A 15,538-nucleotide genomic window follows, 5' to 3' on the forward strand; every position below is an offset into this window, starting at 1 on the left:
ACATACGAGTACCCAGCAACCCCTGTGAAAGGGTCATTCGACCCCCAAAGGGGTCGCGACCCACAGGCTGAGAACCGCTGCCCTAGACCGTCCTCCTGATGTCACAGGCACAGGTCATTTCATTAACTAAGTCCATGAATCATCACATTTTAGCCATTAAGAAAGTTAAAAGGCTCAATTAAATATAATTAGGTCATTTTATTATAATCTTAAGGTGATGGCTTTTTGAAGGAAACAGTTTTGAAAGCGTTTTGCCATAGGGAATATGGTTGGTTGTTATGTCTCTACTAGCACAAAACTCATTTGAGAGGCTCATTTCATGTGACTGCAAGTGTTATGGGGAAAACCAATAGACTGGGACTTTAACTGAATGGACGCCTTAAGATTAAAAGGGCTTTAGAGGTCCTCTAGAATCCAGGGTTTCCCAAATGTTCCTGAGGATAAGGTTCACCTGGACCCCTTGTCTAAGAAAAACATTTCCAGACCCCAACCCAGACCTAATGAACTGAGTTTCTTCCAGAAGGAGGCCCGCTAACTTACACAGCTTAAAAAGTGCCTCAGGTGAGTCTGACCGTCAGGGAGGTCTGGCAACACTGATGATCAGCCGCAATTCCCTACCCTCAGGCCCCAAGCCTTCCTAGGAATCACCTGTGCCCATTTTCCACAGGTGTTCTCTCTTCTTGAACACGTGCACAGCCGAATTCTGGCTCTCCATAATGTCTTTTCATTAGTCCTAACTCTTCTTCCAAACATAAAACAATTTTATATGTTCTCCTTGAGCTATAAACCTCTTTGTTTATATTTTTCTATTATTTTCAAAGGAAAGCTTTGCGATTGCTGAGAAAAAAATGTTTTCCTTTTAATGAGGTCTTGTAATAAAATTACAAATTAAAAGGTTGTTTACATAAAAATGTAGTGGCATACCTCCTTGAACTTAATAGTCTCTATCTCTGAAAAGTAGCCAGGCTAGGGTGTCAGGCCACTAACCCATATATCCTGAGAAAGGACACATATGAGGACTCCATGTCCTCTGTTACTGAGAGCAGCCCCAGTCCTCAGGTGAAAGACTGAGCATTCATTCTTACGATTTAACTACATTACCACTTAACAAAGATTTATTGAGTGTTTCCCAAGTATTAAGCACTATGCTATTTGCAAGGGATAATGATGTCAAATTCATCTAAGTGGTTTGGTTACATTTGCCTATAAGTCCCTTGGGGGATGAGCGCCGCAGTTTTGCCCCTAATCATAAATTTAGCACCTGGACAGAGCTTCCAAGGTCCTCTGATCCAACCTTTCGACCCATTAAAAAATAAGTCAATAAATGTGCTAGAGATTCTGTTCTTCGGGACTTCACCATCTAGTTTGAGAGGCAATATTTTTAGAAAAAATAACATTAAATAAAATGAAAAGCATCCCTTCATTGGGTAGATGAATAGCTCATCTGTCTGACTCTGAAGATGGATTTGTCTACCTCTGTGATGTAACAGAGGGAGACTGTTCCCGTCCACCTGGGATGATCCAAGACGGGGAGGACATCTGAGCTTGCTTGCTTCATTTCTTTATTCCGCGCTTATCTCTTAGCCCCTGTATGCTGAGCACTAGAGATCGGAAAGACTAGGGCACAGGGTCTCTCCTCTAGTAGGTTAAAGTTGATCTTCATAATTTGCAGATTCCATATTTGCAAATCCACCTACTTACTAAAATTTATTTGCAACTTCAAAATCAATTACCCGTGGCACATTTGCAGTCATTTGTCGATATGCACAGAGTGGGGACGTTTTGAGTCCCTTAACACAAACACACATTCCCAGTTGAGGTCAAACAAAGCAGTGGTCTGCTCTCCTGTTGCAGCTCGCATACTGGAAACAAGTATGCTTCTCACAGTCTGTTTAGTGCCACATTCTTCATATTTCTGTGCTGTTTGTCGGTGATTTCACTATTTTAAATGGTCCCAAATGAAATGGCCCCAAATGAAGTGGTCAAAAGGTAGAAACTTTCAGTTACAAAATAAATAAGTCCTGGATTTGTAATGTATGGCATGGTGATGATCCTTAACAATGCTGCAGTGTAGATTTCAAAGTTGCAAAGAGAGTAGATCTTAATGGCAACTATGCGTGGTGATGGATGTTAATTCACTTACTCTAGTCATCATTTCACAACATATACAGGTTGTACACCTACAGCTAATACAATGTGATATGGTAAATATGTCTCCATTTTTAAAACTAAACAAATAAAATGGCCTCCCTAGTACACTGTTGAAATGCAGCCTAGTGTTCTAAGGGCAAAAGGTTGTGATGTGCTTATGGGGAAATTACAAGTTTTAGGTAAGTTGCCATTAAGCATGAGTTATAATGGTGTTGGTCATGAGTTCAATGTTAATGAATCCATGATTGGACACATTCAGGAAAAGGCAGGAAGTTTGCTGATCTGCATATATGTCTGCTCTGCAAAATGCTAAAGTAATATCTATAGTACATGTTGACGGTATGGAAAAGTGGCTGAACTCATGAATTCATGAAATGACAGCTGATTTCTTTAAAAGAAAACCCCAACATAGTGGATAGCATTGTGGGGTTGGAAGCCAAGGCAATGTATGATAATATTAGCCAGAGTCAGGAAAATGTTAAACCCTTCCCAGCTAGTGTTTTCTTATCCAGAAATAGTGCATGAAATTAATTATTTATAAGAAACATTAAATTAGGTGTCTTCAGAGAGAAGTATACATAAATCAAGTTTATGTATCGATCTATTGATGTGTTGTGACCAGAGGCCCACAGGAGCCTGACCCCATGGTTCCCCTAGGAGCAATGGCTCAGTATTTACTAATCTGATGTTTGCGGTGACTTTACAGAGCTATCAAAAATAGCAGAGACTCCACTGTGTATGTAGTATGGGAAAAAGACAGGTAATCAACGATCGCTCTACAAAGCGATCAACATGAAGATAGCCTCCTGTACAGGGTTCTGGGGGGACAACATGGATGTGACCAGGTGACTCGTTTCCACATTTAAATACCTTTTTTCTGTAAAAATTTTTGAAAAAAAATTTTACATTTTTGCCTTTTAAATTATTTGTCTATGAGCAATACTTACGATTTATGATTAGCTATGATTTCTTCACAATCGTCAGGAAACCTTGCAAAGTGAGAAAAATCCACCCCAAAAATCATTTTCAACTGTAATTAAAGCTTTATGAGTTAAAAATTTCACAACTAATGAAGTATATATGATGTTATGTTTGGTAGACAATTACATATTTATGATTGTCAGGGTCAGTTTTGCATTTTTTTAAAATTTTATAGCCAATATTGTGTTGTTTGTTTCAACTTTTTTTAGGCTTTGAAAAAGTTCATATTCCTTGGTCACCAAGGGAAGATCCAGACTTTAGGGACCCTGAAACTTATGCAATTTGGGGGCTCTTCTAAGAAAAATAACAAAGTTATAAACACAAAATTGGGCCCTTTAGAAGAGGCATCATTGTCTTCCTGGTAAACCTGCCTCTGTTAAGCACTTACAGCCTATTGGATAAAACAACCTCTGCAGAGCCCACTCTGGGTACAGGAAGACCAGGGAGGAAGCTATAGCAATAGTTGAAGAAATAGAAGATGGAAGTCCAAATCCAGGATAGAAAGGATGGGAGATATACAAGAGATATTTAAGAGGCTGATCTGACAGGATATAGCATTTGATGAAGAAGGTGTCAGAGGGTGTCAAGAATGCATACTGACACTTAATGATGACTTGAATGAGCCAGACAAGGGACTGCAGAAGGGAATAGGAGTGGTTGGGTGGAGCATGTTTGGAAAATAAATGAGTTTCGTTTTAGAAATATCAAGCCTGAGGTGTCAGTGAACCACCCCCAGGTACCACAGGGTGCATTCCAGATGGAGGTGTATGGAAGTCAGTGTGCGTACATCTGGGGTTCAAGAGAGAGGACCAACCATATTCCAGGATGCACAAGACAGCTGTTGGCATGTGAGTGGTCGCTGAAGTTGATGATATCTCCCAGGGAAGTGCATACATGAATGAGAGACACATGATAGAGAGGCACCCTGGGGAACATCAGCTTTCAGAGGTAGAGATGGACAGAAAAAGGAAGAAGAAAGAGTACCTGCAGGTGCCACACACCATGCAAGATGTTGCGGGTTAGAGAAAGCTGAGTCAGGCACAGAGGTTTTCGGCTGGGGCTGGGGTCAGGGAGACAGGCAGCTGGAGCATGGAGGGCGGGCACAATTCCAGATGAGGGAACTGATGAGCAAAAGAACCAAGCTAGAAAACAAGTAAATAGCAAGCAGCCCATTCTGAATATAGTTAGAGAGACAGAGAGAGACGGAGAGAGAAACAGTGTGAATATGATAAATTGGAATTAAATTATGGATGGGCTTTCAAAGCCAAAATAGGAGGTTTAACAGTGGCAGCCTCTGATGATTTTTGAGCAGAGGGATTTTACAGTCAGGGCTGAACATGAGGATGCGTTCTCTAGCGGATTCGCATACAAGTGGCATTGCAGAGACCAACATCGAGATTCTTATAGAACCAGCCAGAAGTAAGGGGGCCTGAACTCAGAGAGTTGCCATAGAAATACAGAGGAGGGAATAAAAGTGAATGATAGTTTCTAAAGGAACTCCTGGGATTTGACTGACAGGTAATGATGGGTCCTATGAGTGAGTAAGGAAAGACGGAGCCCAGGTTTGGAGCCCTGATGGCTAGGAGGCAAGTAAAGCATTTACTGAAATTGGTCTGTAAGAATATGAACCTGCAAGCTCTTGTGCCCAGAGGGAAAGAATATAACCGTGAATGCGACAGAGCGATGTCACTGTGATTGCTCCTCCCTGGGACCTGCAGGTGGCTTGTGTTCCCGCAGCTCAGTTCACAAGGCTTCACACTGTAGGTTGACAGGAAGGTCAAGTCAGCCGAATGCCCACGTTTCTCTATTCCACAGTTTGCTTTGTTCTTGTTCGCTTATTGTTGTTTAATCCTAAACTACAACTTGGTTTTCATCTGGTGGCATTTCACCTGGTTGGGTTTTGCCCCAACATCCACCTTGGTTGAGCTTTTTTTAAACTTTTCTTTGTCTTCCCTGAAGGTAGCTGCTCGGGTTTTGTCTAAGAACAGCCCATGCCTCTCATGTTCGCTAATATGATGGAAGACAGAGGGGCATCTTTCCAGACTCTTTACAAGTTCTCATCTGATGTAGATCAACTTGAGATAGCTAAGAAGGTCAGGAAATAGGGACAGAGCAATGGAGGAAGGGAGTGGGGCAGATGATGTTTCCTCTCAGGTCCTGGGGACTGCCTCCTGGTGACTTCACTGCCAGGTCCTCCAAAGAACTTGCTAGGACTCCAGGGTAGCCGCCCTTGGAATTCCCACCTGAAATTGCCTAGAGCTGCTTCTTCCTGGAATCACTCCTGGTATTTGTGGGAAGGCTGCTTTTAAAAGCCTCCTTCTCTCTCTCCTTGGGGATGTAGTAACCTGCATCCGGGAACAAGCCACAAAATTTGCAGGGACCCTTATTCAAAACTTATTAAGAATTTCAAGATGGCAGCATCAGAGCACTGAACCAAGTGTAGGCTCTTCTGGAGAAGAGCCCGTGTGACCAGAGAGGTCACTTTCCCACCAAGCCTTGCCGATGGCTGAGTGTCAGCGCTTCACGAGATGGGATTTTACTGCACATGCGCACTTCATCCTGGCTGAGGGCACACACATCCACCCGGCAGCACCCTCATTCCACCCTACACATTTTCCATCTGCTCATCACAGATTTTCCACACCCTCTGCTCAGCTGCTCCCGAGCCTGTTCTCACGGTTTCCCCAAGGAGATGCCTCTCTACAGAAGGATTCTCTTTCTGTTTCTCTACTTAATTCATTCCAGCTCCTCTCCCACAAATCTTTTTCAGGCTTCAGTAAAAGAGATGGCAGCCTTCTGGGTGAGATTTGAATATTCTCACCCAGTCACTGGAGCCACAAAATGAAAAAGATGAAGTATGTCTTTTGCTTGACACCACTATTGAGGTACAATTCCAGTGTGAAGCGTAACCCAGGAAGTGGCTTACAGCTGAGATTTTCTTCCTGGAGAGGAGGGTCTGGGGCAGCCTGGGGACATCCTTATATTTGCAAAATCCCACTTGACAACAGTCCTGCTCTTTAGCACATGGATGTTGTGGTCTTTATTTTTACCTAGATGAGGAAACTGAAGCCCAGAGAAGTTAAATGACTTTTCAAGGTCACACATCTAGGAAATGGCACTGTCAAAACTAGAACCCACACCTTCTGAAGCCTGAACCAGCCCGTTTCCCTCTACACACACTGTGGAGAAGCCCAGTCCTCCCACTCACCATTACTTCTGTCTACAGTGGGGCATTTTATAAGCCAAAGCTTAAGGCTTTGAAGCAGCTTTTATCCTATGTGTACATAAAAGAAATCGACTGTGATTTCTGCTTTCCTCCAAAAGGTAATGACTTCCCACCTAATTTTTATTTCTTGTTCTCACTCTTCAGGGACAACCCTGCTACCCAGTTTAACCTCAAGACTCATATGAATTCCCAAGATGTGAAAGCAGCCATAGAGAAAATTACCCAGAGAGGAGGGCTGTCTAATGCAGGTATGTGATCAATTGGGTTCAGATCATTCTATCTTGCTACCGTGGTTCTCTTGCTATGTGATTGTCTTCCAATGTTGGATATAGAAAGAGGGGGAAAAAATCACAATCCATCAAGAAACGACTCACACAATATCTGTGTCTTTTCTGAAGTATTGTCATGGATGCCGGGGGCAAGAACCATTATCACACATATACTGGAGAGTTCTAGCACGCGTGGTTCCTGGGGGAAGCAGCTTTCTTCAGGACAAGCAGGACTGCTATTGTTACTGTGTCCTGATTGGTCTACAATCATCAACTATTTAACACTGAACTTCATAACCAGTTTCATTCAGGAAGCTTCACAGTACCCCTTGGGAATCTTATTCCAATCAGCTCCTGTTATAGTGATGACTATACAAGGAGACACATGTTTTTTGCTTTGAGCTATCTCTAATGATGTCTGAGCTTTAGGGGAAGGTTGGGTACCAGAAGTCCAAGGTCTTGTTCTCAGCTGGGCAGACCCAGAAACTCCATTTTATTAGTTCACTCAGAGGTGACTAGGCATTAAGAAAGAGTTTCACACTAACCAAGCTCAAGGGCTGTCTGTTAGCCATGCCAATGTATTAATTTATAAATGGTGTCTGGCTTTGGGGGCACAGGGAGGGTTGAGTATCTACTTCCCAGGGAACCTGTTCCTACCGTCAGAGTCCAAGGAAGTGGAGAAGTGAGCCACAGTTACTCAGCATGGGGCACACACAGGAAAATAAACTCTAGCCTGAGTTTCCAAAGATGGCTTCTAAAGGCTTCCTGCAGACCGAAGACCTCCAAGGACCTGCCTGCTCCAAGATTAGGCAATCACTTTCTCAATTCTGCCCCCACAATATCTTCAGGAATCTGCTTCAGCCAGGACCAGGAAGCTTCTGATACAGATGCCAGCTCCAAAACCTCGCCTTGCCTGTACCATTCACACCCACAAAACAGATGTTCTGCGCGTTACCTCAGCCAACAAAACTGGTGACCAAACATAGGCACCTCCGCTAGCCCTGACCCAGGGAAGTCAAACTCTACAGATACTTGTCAGCAGAAACAGCAGAATCAAAAGTACAGTCTTTGCCTCACATGCATCTTCTAAATCTCATGCGTGTGCATCAATTCATGAAACCAAAACAAATCCAGAACTGTGGTGGTGAGGGTGTCTCAACAATGTAATTTTCAGACTTCCAGCCTCTGCTTTCAAGACATGCTGGAAGGTGGACAGAATGTGTGTTGAGCACTAATTGACCATGACCTCCAAATTTAAGATTGAGAGAGGTCAAGATGATCTTCTATGACTCCTTGTACTCAGTCTGCAGGCATCTAACATTAAGCCAGAGGGGACTGCTGGGTGTCTTGAACCTTGCGGGTAATTATGCCTTGGCTTTGAAAGCAGTTCTCAGCAGCCAAGGTTTTCCCTTAGCGACTATGTTCTATGCAGCCAGTTCACATGGGTTTTCCAAGACATTTATCCAGCCACTGAGTAGGTGGCCATTTGATCCTTTCATTTAACAGGTAAGATTATAGTAGCCAGGGAGCCAGGATGCTGGCCCAAACCAGAAAAGCATTAAGTGTAATCAGATTAATCCTAAAGTCTTAAGAAGGTGGTTCTTAACTTTTATTTAGATTGAGAATCTCCTGAAAGCTATGACCCTTCTACACAAATAGATGCTTATACACACAACACATTGTGTACTTTCAGGGGATTTATGGATACACACCCCCAGTGCCCCAGGGGTTCGCAGTACCCAGGTTAACAGCCCTGCCTTACTATATGTATCTATGCTGGCTGTAGGGTGACCAGTAATCCCAGTTTTTCCAGGAGCATATGGACCTTCGATGCTAAAACTGGGGAAGTCCTGGCAAACTGAGACAATTGGTCACCCCAATTGACTCGAAACATTTCCTGAGGCCCTTGACAGTGTGACACATGTGCTTGGGAAAGGCATGCTGGAGGCTTTGTTAAACCTCACAACCCTTACTCTCAGCCGAGGCATATTGTTGCCATGGAGATCTAGGCACAGAGACGTGGCGTGATATACCTGGGCCACATAGCCAGTGGGCGGCATAACCAGGTCTAAAACACAGTATCTCAGCTCTTAGTGGGTGCAGGGCTTCCCTGGTCAGCCAAACCTGTGCCCCTGGCATGGAACTGAGCAAAAGATACCACTGAACCCAGAATACAGCCCTCCAACCCAGCACCTCCTGGAGCACCTGGCTCACCCCAAGCTGCAGGAGGCCAAGCAGAGGCTCCTGTCACTCAAGGTCAACTCCTCCCACCCCATGCTCTGAGACAATATGAGCCAGCTCAGCGGCTTGGCGGGGTTCCAGCACCCAGGCAGGGAAGGGACCCTTTTGTTTCCATGAAAGTCAATTCTCACCTGCTTGCTGGTCCTTAAAACTTGTTTTTAAATATGAGAGAATTAGAAGTTAAGGGCTTAAAGTGAACCAGCGAGGGAAATGGGTAGTGATGACGGTTGCACAACATTGTGAATGTACTTAATACCACTGAATTATACACCTAACAATAGTTAATGTGGTAAAAACAAAACAAAACAAAAACAAACAAACAGGGAGGGAATGGGAGTGTGTTTCTGGATCTCTTCTTGCTGCTACAATGTATTCCTATAATTATAATTGGCAGAATCACTCCATAATCATGCATGAGTTTCCTTTTCCTTCCAGGCCGGGCCATCTCCTCGGTGACCAAGAACTTCTTCTCCAAAGCCAATGGAAACAGAGGCAGTGCTCCCAATGTCGCAGTGGTGATGGTGGACGGCTGGCCCACGGACAAGGTAGAGGAGGCTTCCAGGGTTGCAAGAGAGTCAGGAATCAACATTTTCTTCATCACCATTGAAGGTGCCGTTGAAACTGAGAAGCAGTACATGATGGAGCCCAACTTTGCAAACAAGGTATGGAGCTGCAGGGAGATCCACCCAACGTAAGGATGCCCTGCGCTTTGCAAAGTTGTAACAGACACCCAGGCGAGTTTCTCATTTCTTCAAACGGGTGTGAAGCTCACTTCTAGGCAGGAGGGCCTCCAGTGAGGGACAGGGACATCTGGAACCTGAAATTACCCTCTCAAAGCAAAACCACACAGGCAGCTGGTGAACTGAGGCCAGCACCTGGGAGGAGCAGTGTCCCCAGGGTCTCACACAGAGGCTCTACCAGGCTCCTGTTACAGCACAAAAGACCTCAACAGGCCGCCCAGTGAGCCTTCATGCGAGCATACACATAGGCACACACACATTCGCTCACACATGTGCGTGTATGCACACACACTGCAAATTCACCAATCTAATAAACAAGGAAAGGGTGGTATTGAACCAGGTCAGGGAGATCATGTTCTCAAACACTGCTCCTGGCCACCTACTGTGACCCCCACACAGGCCCTATGCTCCAGCCACTGGTGTCCTGGCCATGCCCAGCACCACTGCTGCCTCCTCCATCATGACTTTACTAAGGCTGGCTCGTGGGAATCCCTCCTCTCCATCCATCAGCTAGCATTCAGCTCAGCCTCAACACTCCTGTCACATGTCATCTAGTCCATGGAAAGTCCTGTAAACCACACTGAGGTTTCTATAAACCAATTCAAGAATATTTCCTAGGACATTTTTAAAGTCATTTCTTGTTTTAAAATAATTTTTTAATTATACAAGTTCATCTGGAGTCATCAGGTCTGTGATCCTCTCTGTGACCCCTGGAGAGACAACAGCAAGGAGGAAACACTAGCCCAGTCCTTTCCGGGAGAACACCAACCAGTAGCTCAGTGTTGATTTACAGTCGCCTTACATTTTTTTCTGGAACAAGCTTGGACACAAGTAAATAAATATTCATATTTGCCCAGAGGCAGGGTTGTCTGGAAGAGAGTGCTTGGGTTTTAAAGGCAGCGAGAGCTGTGTTCCAGTCTCAGGGACTCAGGGATCTCCCTTCCCAGCTGGCCCTTGGTTCATTCCTTTATAACAGGGGGTTATAATTCCAACTTGTAGGATGAAGGTGGGGGTTTAATGAGAGACTCTCTTATTACTGGGTACAGGGATGCTCTGGAAACATTTCTGTAGCTATTTCTTGCATGCGGCTTGTTTTCCCAATCAGGACAAAAGCTTTCTTTAATCCTCTCACGCGCTGGTGCCTACCAGTGCCAATCTAATGGCTGGCTGCCAGCCCAAATGAACCAAGGAATTTGCAGAGGCATAAATAGGGAGTTATAACCAGGGCTTCACCTCTCCCTTTGGATTTGCTTAACGGATGGCTCTCCACTAAACAGAGACTCAGCTGAAGGAGTAGGAGTGAGTCCAGAGATAACGTGAGGGGTTTCTGCCCCAGCGAGCACCTAACTGGGTGAAGAAAGAGCCGTAGGAGAAGTAGCTAGTGCAGAAACAAGAGCCTGTTTGCTTCTTCCCCTGGTCAAGGGTAACAGTGACAGACAGGAGAATTTAACCCCTGACCTTGGCAAGTGTCCCTCCCTCTGTCTTCCAGGCTGTGTGCAGGACCAATGGCTTCTACTCGCTCAGTGTGCAGAGCTGGTTCAGCCTCCACAAGAGCGTGCAGCCCCTGGTGAAGCGGGTCTGCGACACGGAACGACTGGCCTGCAGCAAAACCTGCTTCAACTCAGCTGACATCGGCTTTGTGATCGACGGCTCCAGCAGCGTGGGAACAGGCAACTTTCGCACAGTTCTCCAGTTGGTGGCCAACCTCAGCAAAGAGTTTGAGATTTCAGACACAGACACACGCATTGGGGCTGTGCAGTACACCTACGAGCAGCGGCTGGAGTTTGGGTTCGAGGCGTACAGCACCAAGCCAGATATCCTCAATGCCATCAAGAGGGTGGGCTACTGGAGTGGTGGGACCAGCACAGGGGCCGCTATCAACTACGCCCTGGAGCAGCTCTTCCAGAAGTCCAAGCCCAACAAGAGGAAGCTAATGATCCTCATCACCGATGGGAGGTCCTATGATGACGTCCGAATACCGGCCATGGCTGCCCATCACAAGGGTAAGCCGGCCTTACTGACCCGTCTGGCGCTGAGCGCCCCTCTGTGGCTCGGCGGGCCAATGGGAGGAGGAAGGGGCTGTCTTTTATGTGCATCGGCTTTGTCTACCCCTTAATAGAATGTTCAAAACCACAGGGAGGGGATGAGGGGTGTGGTTAAACACTGCAGGCCCCTCTGAGCAACAAAGAAGGAACAAGGCAGGGAGCACCAAGGTACTTTCCAGGGTCGTGACAAACCCAAGGCCTGCGGACAACAGGGAACATCTACCCTCCTTCACACCCTACACTGCGAGTCATTGCATAGGAAGGTGGGACACATTAAAAAGGGATTGGACTCATTATTTTAATCTCTAGTGAAGACCACCGAATTATGTTAGACATTGGAAGAAAACTAATGTTTTAAAAGAAAAGCACTATTTTTGTAAGCAACTGCTAACCAGGCGTTGGGGGCTTGGAGGAGACCTCAAAGAAATTTTCATTCAAAATATCTAAAGAGATATTTCCATATATAAAAATTTGTAAGAGGGCAACAGAAAGTTTAAAACCATGAGGGGAAAAAAAACCCAATATATTTTTGTAAATGTTTAGAAAATCAGCCACGTTCAATGTCTCTTTCATAGAATCTATGTGAAAATATCACATATTTTCATATCAGAAAATATCATGAAAGTACAACCTGAAGAAAACCCCAAACGATAGTAATAACAGTAATGATGACAATAAAAGTAAACCACGTGGCCAATGAACACCAAAGACCCATAGATAAGTACTAGTGAACAAGGTTCACTCAGGGCAGGGGTTGTTTTCTTCTGTTTTCTTTCATCTTCTTAATTTGGGTTAGTTTGCAGGATTTTCAGTATTCTTTGAAGCTGCTGTTAATCTTTCCTGAAACAAGGAGGGGTAAAAATAAACAAACAAGCCTTAAAACAAACCAGCAGTCTGGCTTCTAGAAACCAAAGTAACCAGACACCAGGTTCATGCAGAGCTTTCCCAGTGGTTTGCCCCCGTGGGGCGTACTCGTAATGGTGGGATGTTAGATGGCCTGTGTGTCAACAGTCACAGTGTCCCTTTGGCCCATGTCACCAAAAGGAAGATGGTTTAAGGCTCAGAATCAACCTGCCCAAAGTTCCAAAGTGAGCGACAAGCCCGAGGCTCGCCTGCTTTCTCCACACATCTGTCCCCAGCTCATGTTCAGCTCCACTCTCACTTTCTGGGCTTCACGCAGAGGGTGTCCTTGGCCTTCCCATCAGGAGAAGTGCAGACTGGAGGAGATGTCCTGGGAGCCGCCATCAGGGCTGTCAGGAGCAGCTCGAAGAAACTAGGACCAATAGATGCAAATTACATGGTGGCAACGAGCATTGTGTCCCTGCCAGAACTGCCCATACAAGGTCTTCTACAACAAGCGTAAACTCAAGGATCTGAAAAACCAAATTTCTAACTGTTTGCATTGTCTTTATTGGGGTGGGAAGAGGGCAGCCTTTCCATTCTTTGAGCAGAAATGTGGGCTGAGTCAGTCTAAGCCAGCCCTGTTCTGCAGCAAAGCTGTTACTCTGCCACTGCCAGTGTTTTCAGGACCAAAGCTGGATCTTCCCAATGTAGGCAATATTCAAAGAAGACACCAGAGCGGTAAGAGAAGGGACTGGAAGCTTAAATGCAGTTAATGAGCCGCAGTTTAAAAGGAGTGTAGATCAGAACCATGTGAGGTGTGGATGGCTCTCCAAGCAGCAGGACAGGACACTGTGGGTAGTTGGGGGAAGAGACACCTGGGCAGGAAGGCCATACCCAGGCTCTGCCCTCTGCTGCATGGCCATCTTGCTCACCCCTCTCTTGCCAGCATGAACGTGGCATGAAGAGTAAGGTCATGTGCCTGCTGACCAGCTGCCCCCAACACAAATCAAGAAGCGTACACCAGGCCGTCTCCCAGTTTTTCCATTGAGAATAGATGCCCCGCCTCTGAATCTGTCCTCTGCTTCCTGGGGTATCTTGCTCCCTTATACTCTATCCCATTTGCATCTAGACATCCTCGAGTCTCTCTTTTCCTAAAAAATAATAATAAAATAAAATTCTCTTTGGGCCTGTGTTCTGCTCCAATTACCCCCTGCCTCCTCTCCTTTATGGGCACACTTCTGGCAAGGATTAGCTTTCCATGCGTCCCTACATTGTTATTCCTTTTTCACTCTCAACTCACAGCAATTCCTTGGGTTTCTTGGGCATCTGCTCCTCTGAAACTGCTCTCTCCAAGCTACCAATGTGTTGTTTTGACTTTTTCTAAATCCAATGAGCACTTTTTTGTTTTCATCTTTTGTGACCTCCCTGCAGCATTCAGCACTGTTGGTCACTTCCTTGAAACCCTTTCTTCATGGCGGTTTTGGAGCAGATGTCGGTGGCTGTCTCTCCAGACCCGTGTGCAAGGGTTCCTGCACAGGGAACGAACTTGGCTTATAAAGTCACCCACAAGCCTAAAGCAACTCAATTCCACTGTTTTAGTGAAAATGGCTTTGAACTGACTTTTGATGCATTTAAGGCTCAGATTTTGTTTGGCTAGGCACACAGGTAGAGCAGGCCAATGCCATGTGGTGTGATCTGTATGGCACCAAACATTTCACTTGTTCCAAAATATCATCCCTTTTGCTGTCCCTGGATATGAAATTCTTATCATGCATTTGCTCCATTTTGTCTGGTTTTTTTTTTTCAACTCAAAAGACTATACCCTCTTATGAGACACCAACTATATTAATTTTGTTTCTGTTGGTACATAGCGGATGTTCATGATTTGGGGCACATTTTTTATTTTGGATTTGGTGGCATTCCCAACAGAGCAACAGGAAGTCAAGGATTCATTAGCAGCCCCTTTACTTGGGCACATTTGCTTCATCTAAACTTTGTCCCCACAGGAGTGATCACCTACGCAATCGGTGTTGCCTGGGCTGCACAGGATGAGCTAGAAGTCATCGCCTCTCACCCAGCCAAGGACCACGCCTTCTTTGTGGATGAGTTTGACAACCTCTATAAATCTGTCCCCAAGGTCATCCAGAACATTTGTACAGAGTTCAACTCACAGCCTCGGAACTGAATTAAGAGCAGGCAAAAAAGCACCAGCAAATGCTGCTTTCCCGACTGGCTCTGGGAAAACACCCAATGCATCATGGGGCAGCAAGGCACGCAGGGCTTGGGGAATGATGTATTATTATGCTTTGCCAGTGTGGCTTTTCATACTTCAAAGCTTGGAGTTAGAAAGATGCTCATAAATTTGTAGAACGAGCTGAAGTGATACATCCTTTGGAGGGTGCTGGGGATTTTACATTTTGACGATTGCTTTCAAAATAACTATTCAGAATAGAGTACAGCACTGATAACAGGCTTATCCAAAGCTTTCGTGAGATTGTTGTTGGTTTTTTTAAAATTTTTATTTCTCATCAGAATTCTGTAACCCTCAACAAGTTTCATTTTTGTCATGACAATACAGGAGTTGCTTAATTAAATATTTAAAAGGATTACACGTGATCATTCTGACTGTGTCATGGGCAGTGGTCATAGAACTTGTGGCAGGGCCACCCTCTGCTCTTTTTGTTTCCTGGAGCACTTGCTGGGCACTCACTGCTGGCCGGAGGTGACGACACACACGGGGGTGCAGAGGAAATGTGGCAGCAGCATAGCTGCTCCTGATTTACCTCCTTCTTTTCTCTTATCTGAATCACCATTTCCTAACTTCTAGCTTTAGGAGCAGCAGGGGAATGGCTCTGGAGAACCAAACAGACCTGGCTTAAAAGTGGTGCACTAGGCTAGTACACACGCTGTCAGCCCAAGCTGCACATTAGAATCACATGGAGACGAAAATGCTGGTTCCCAGGTCCTGTCCCAATACCAGCGAAACCTGAGCCTCTGGGAAAGAAGCCTGACCTTGGCATGTTTGTAGAGCTCTCTGGTGAT

General features: G+C 45.2%; 1 protein-coding gene across 4 annotated transcripts in view; it reads left to right on the forward strand.

Annotated features, from left to right (window-relative positions):
• Positions 1–15,102, forward strand: part of VIT (vitrin) — a 99,493-nt gene extending 84,391 nt beyond the window's left edge. For all 4 annotated transcript variants that reach the window (XM_019647771.1, XM_019647770.1, XM_019647773.1 and 1 more), the window contains 4 exons: positions 6,503–6,606; positions 9,304–9,530; positions 11,098–11,611; positions 14,503–15,102. In XM_019647771.1, coding sequence (XP_019503316.1) covers positions 6,503–6,606; positions 9,304–9,530; positions 11,098–11,611; positions 14,503–14,681 — 1,024 coding nt within the window. In that variant the 3' untranslated portion in view covers positions 14,682–15,102. The remainder of the gene's footprint in view (positions 1–6,502; positions 6,607–9,303; positions 9,531–11,097; positions 11,612–14,502) is intronic.
• The last annotated feature ends 436 nt before the right edge of the window (positions 15,103–15,538 follow it).

This window comes from Hipposideros armiger, unplaced genomic scaffold (genome assembly GCF_001890085.2).
Source record: "Hipposideros armiger isolate ML-2016 unplaced genomic scaffold, ASM189008v1 scaffold_116, whole genome shotgun sequence".
Classification (NCBI taxonomy): domain Eukaryota; kingdom Metazoa; phylum Chordata; class Mammalia; order Chiroptera; family Hipposideridae; genus Hipposideros; species Hipposideros armiger.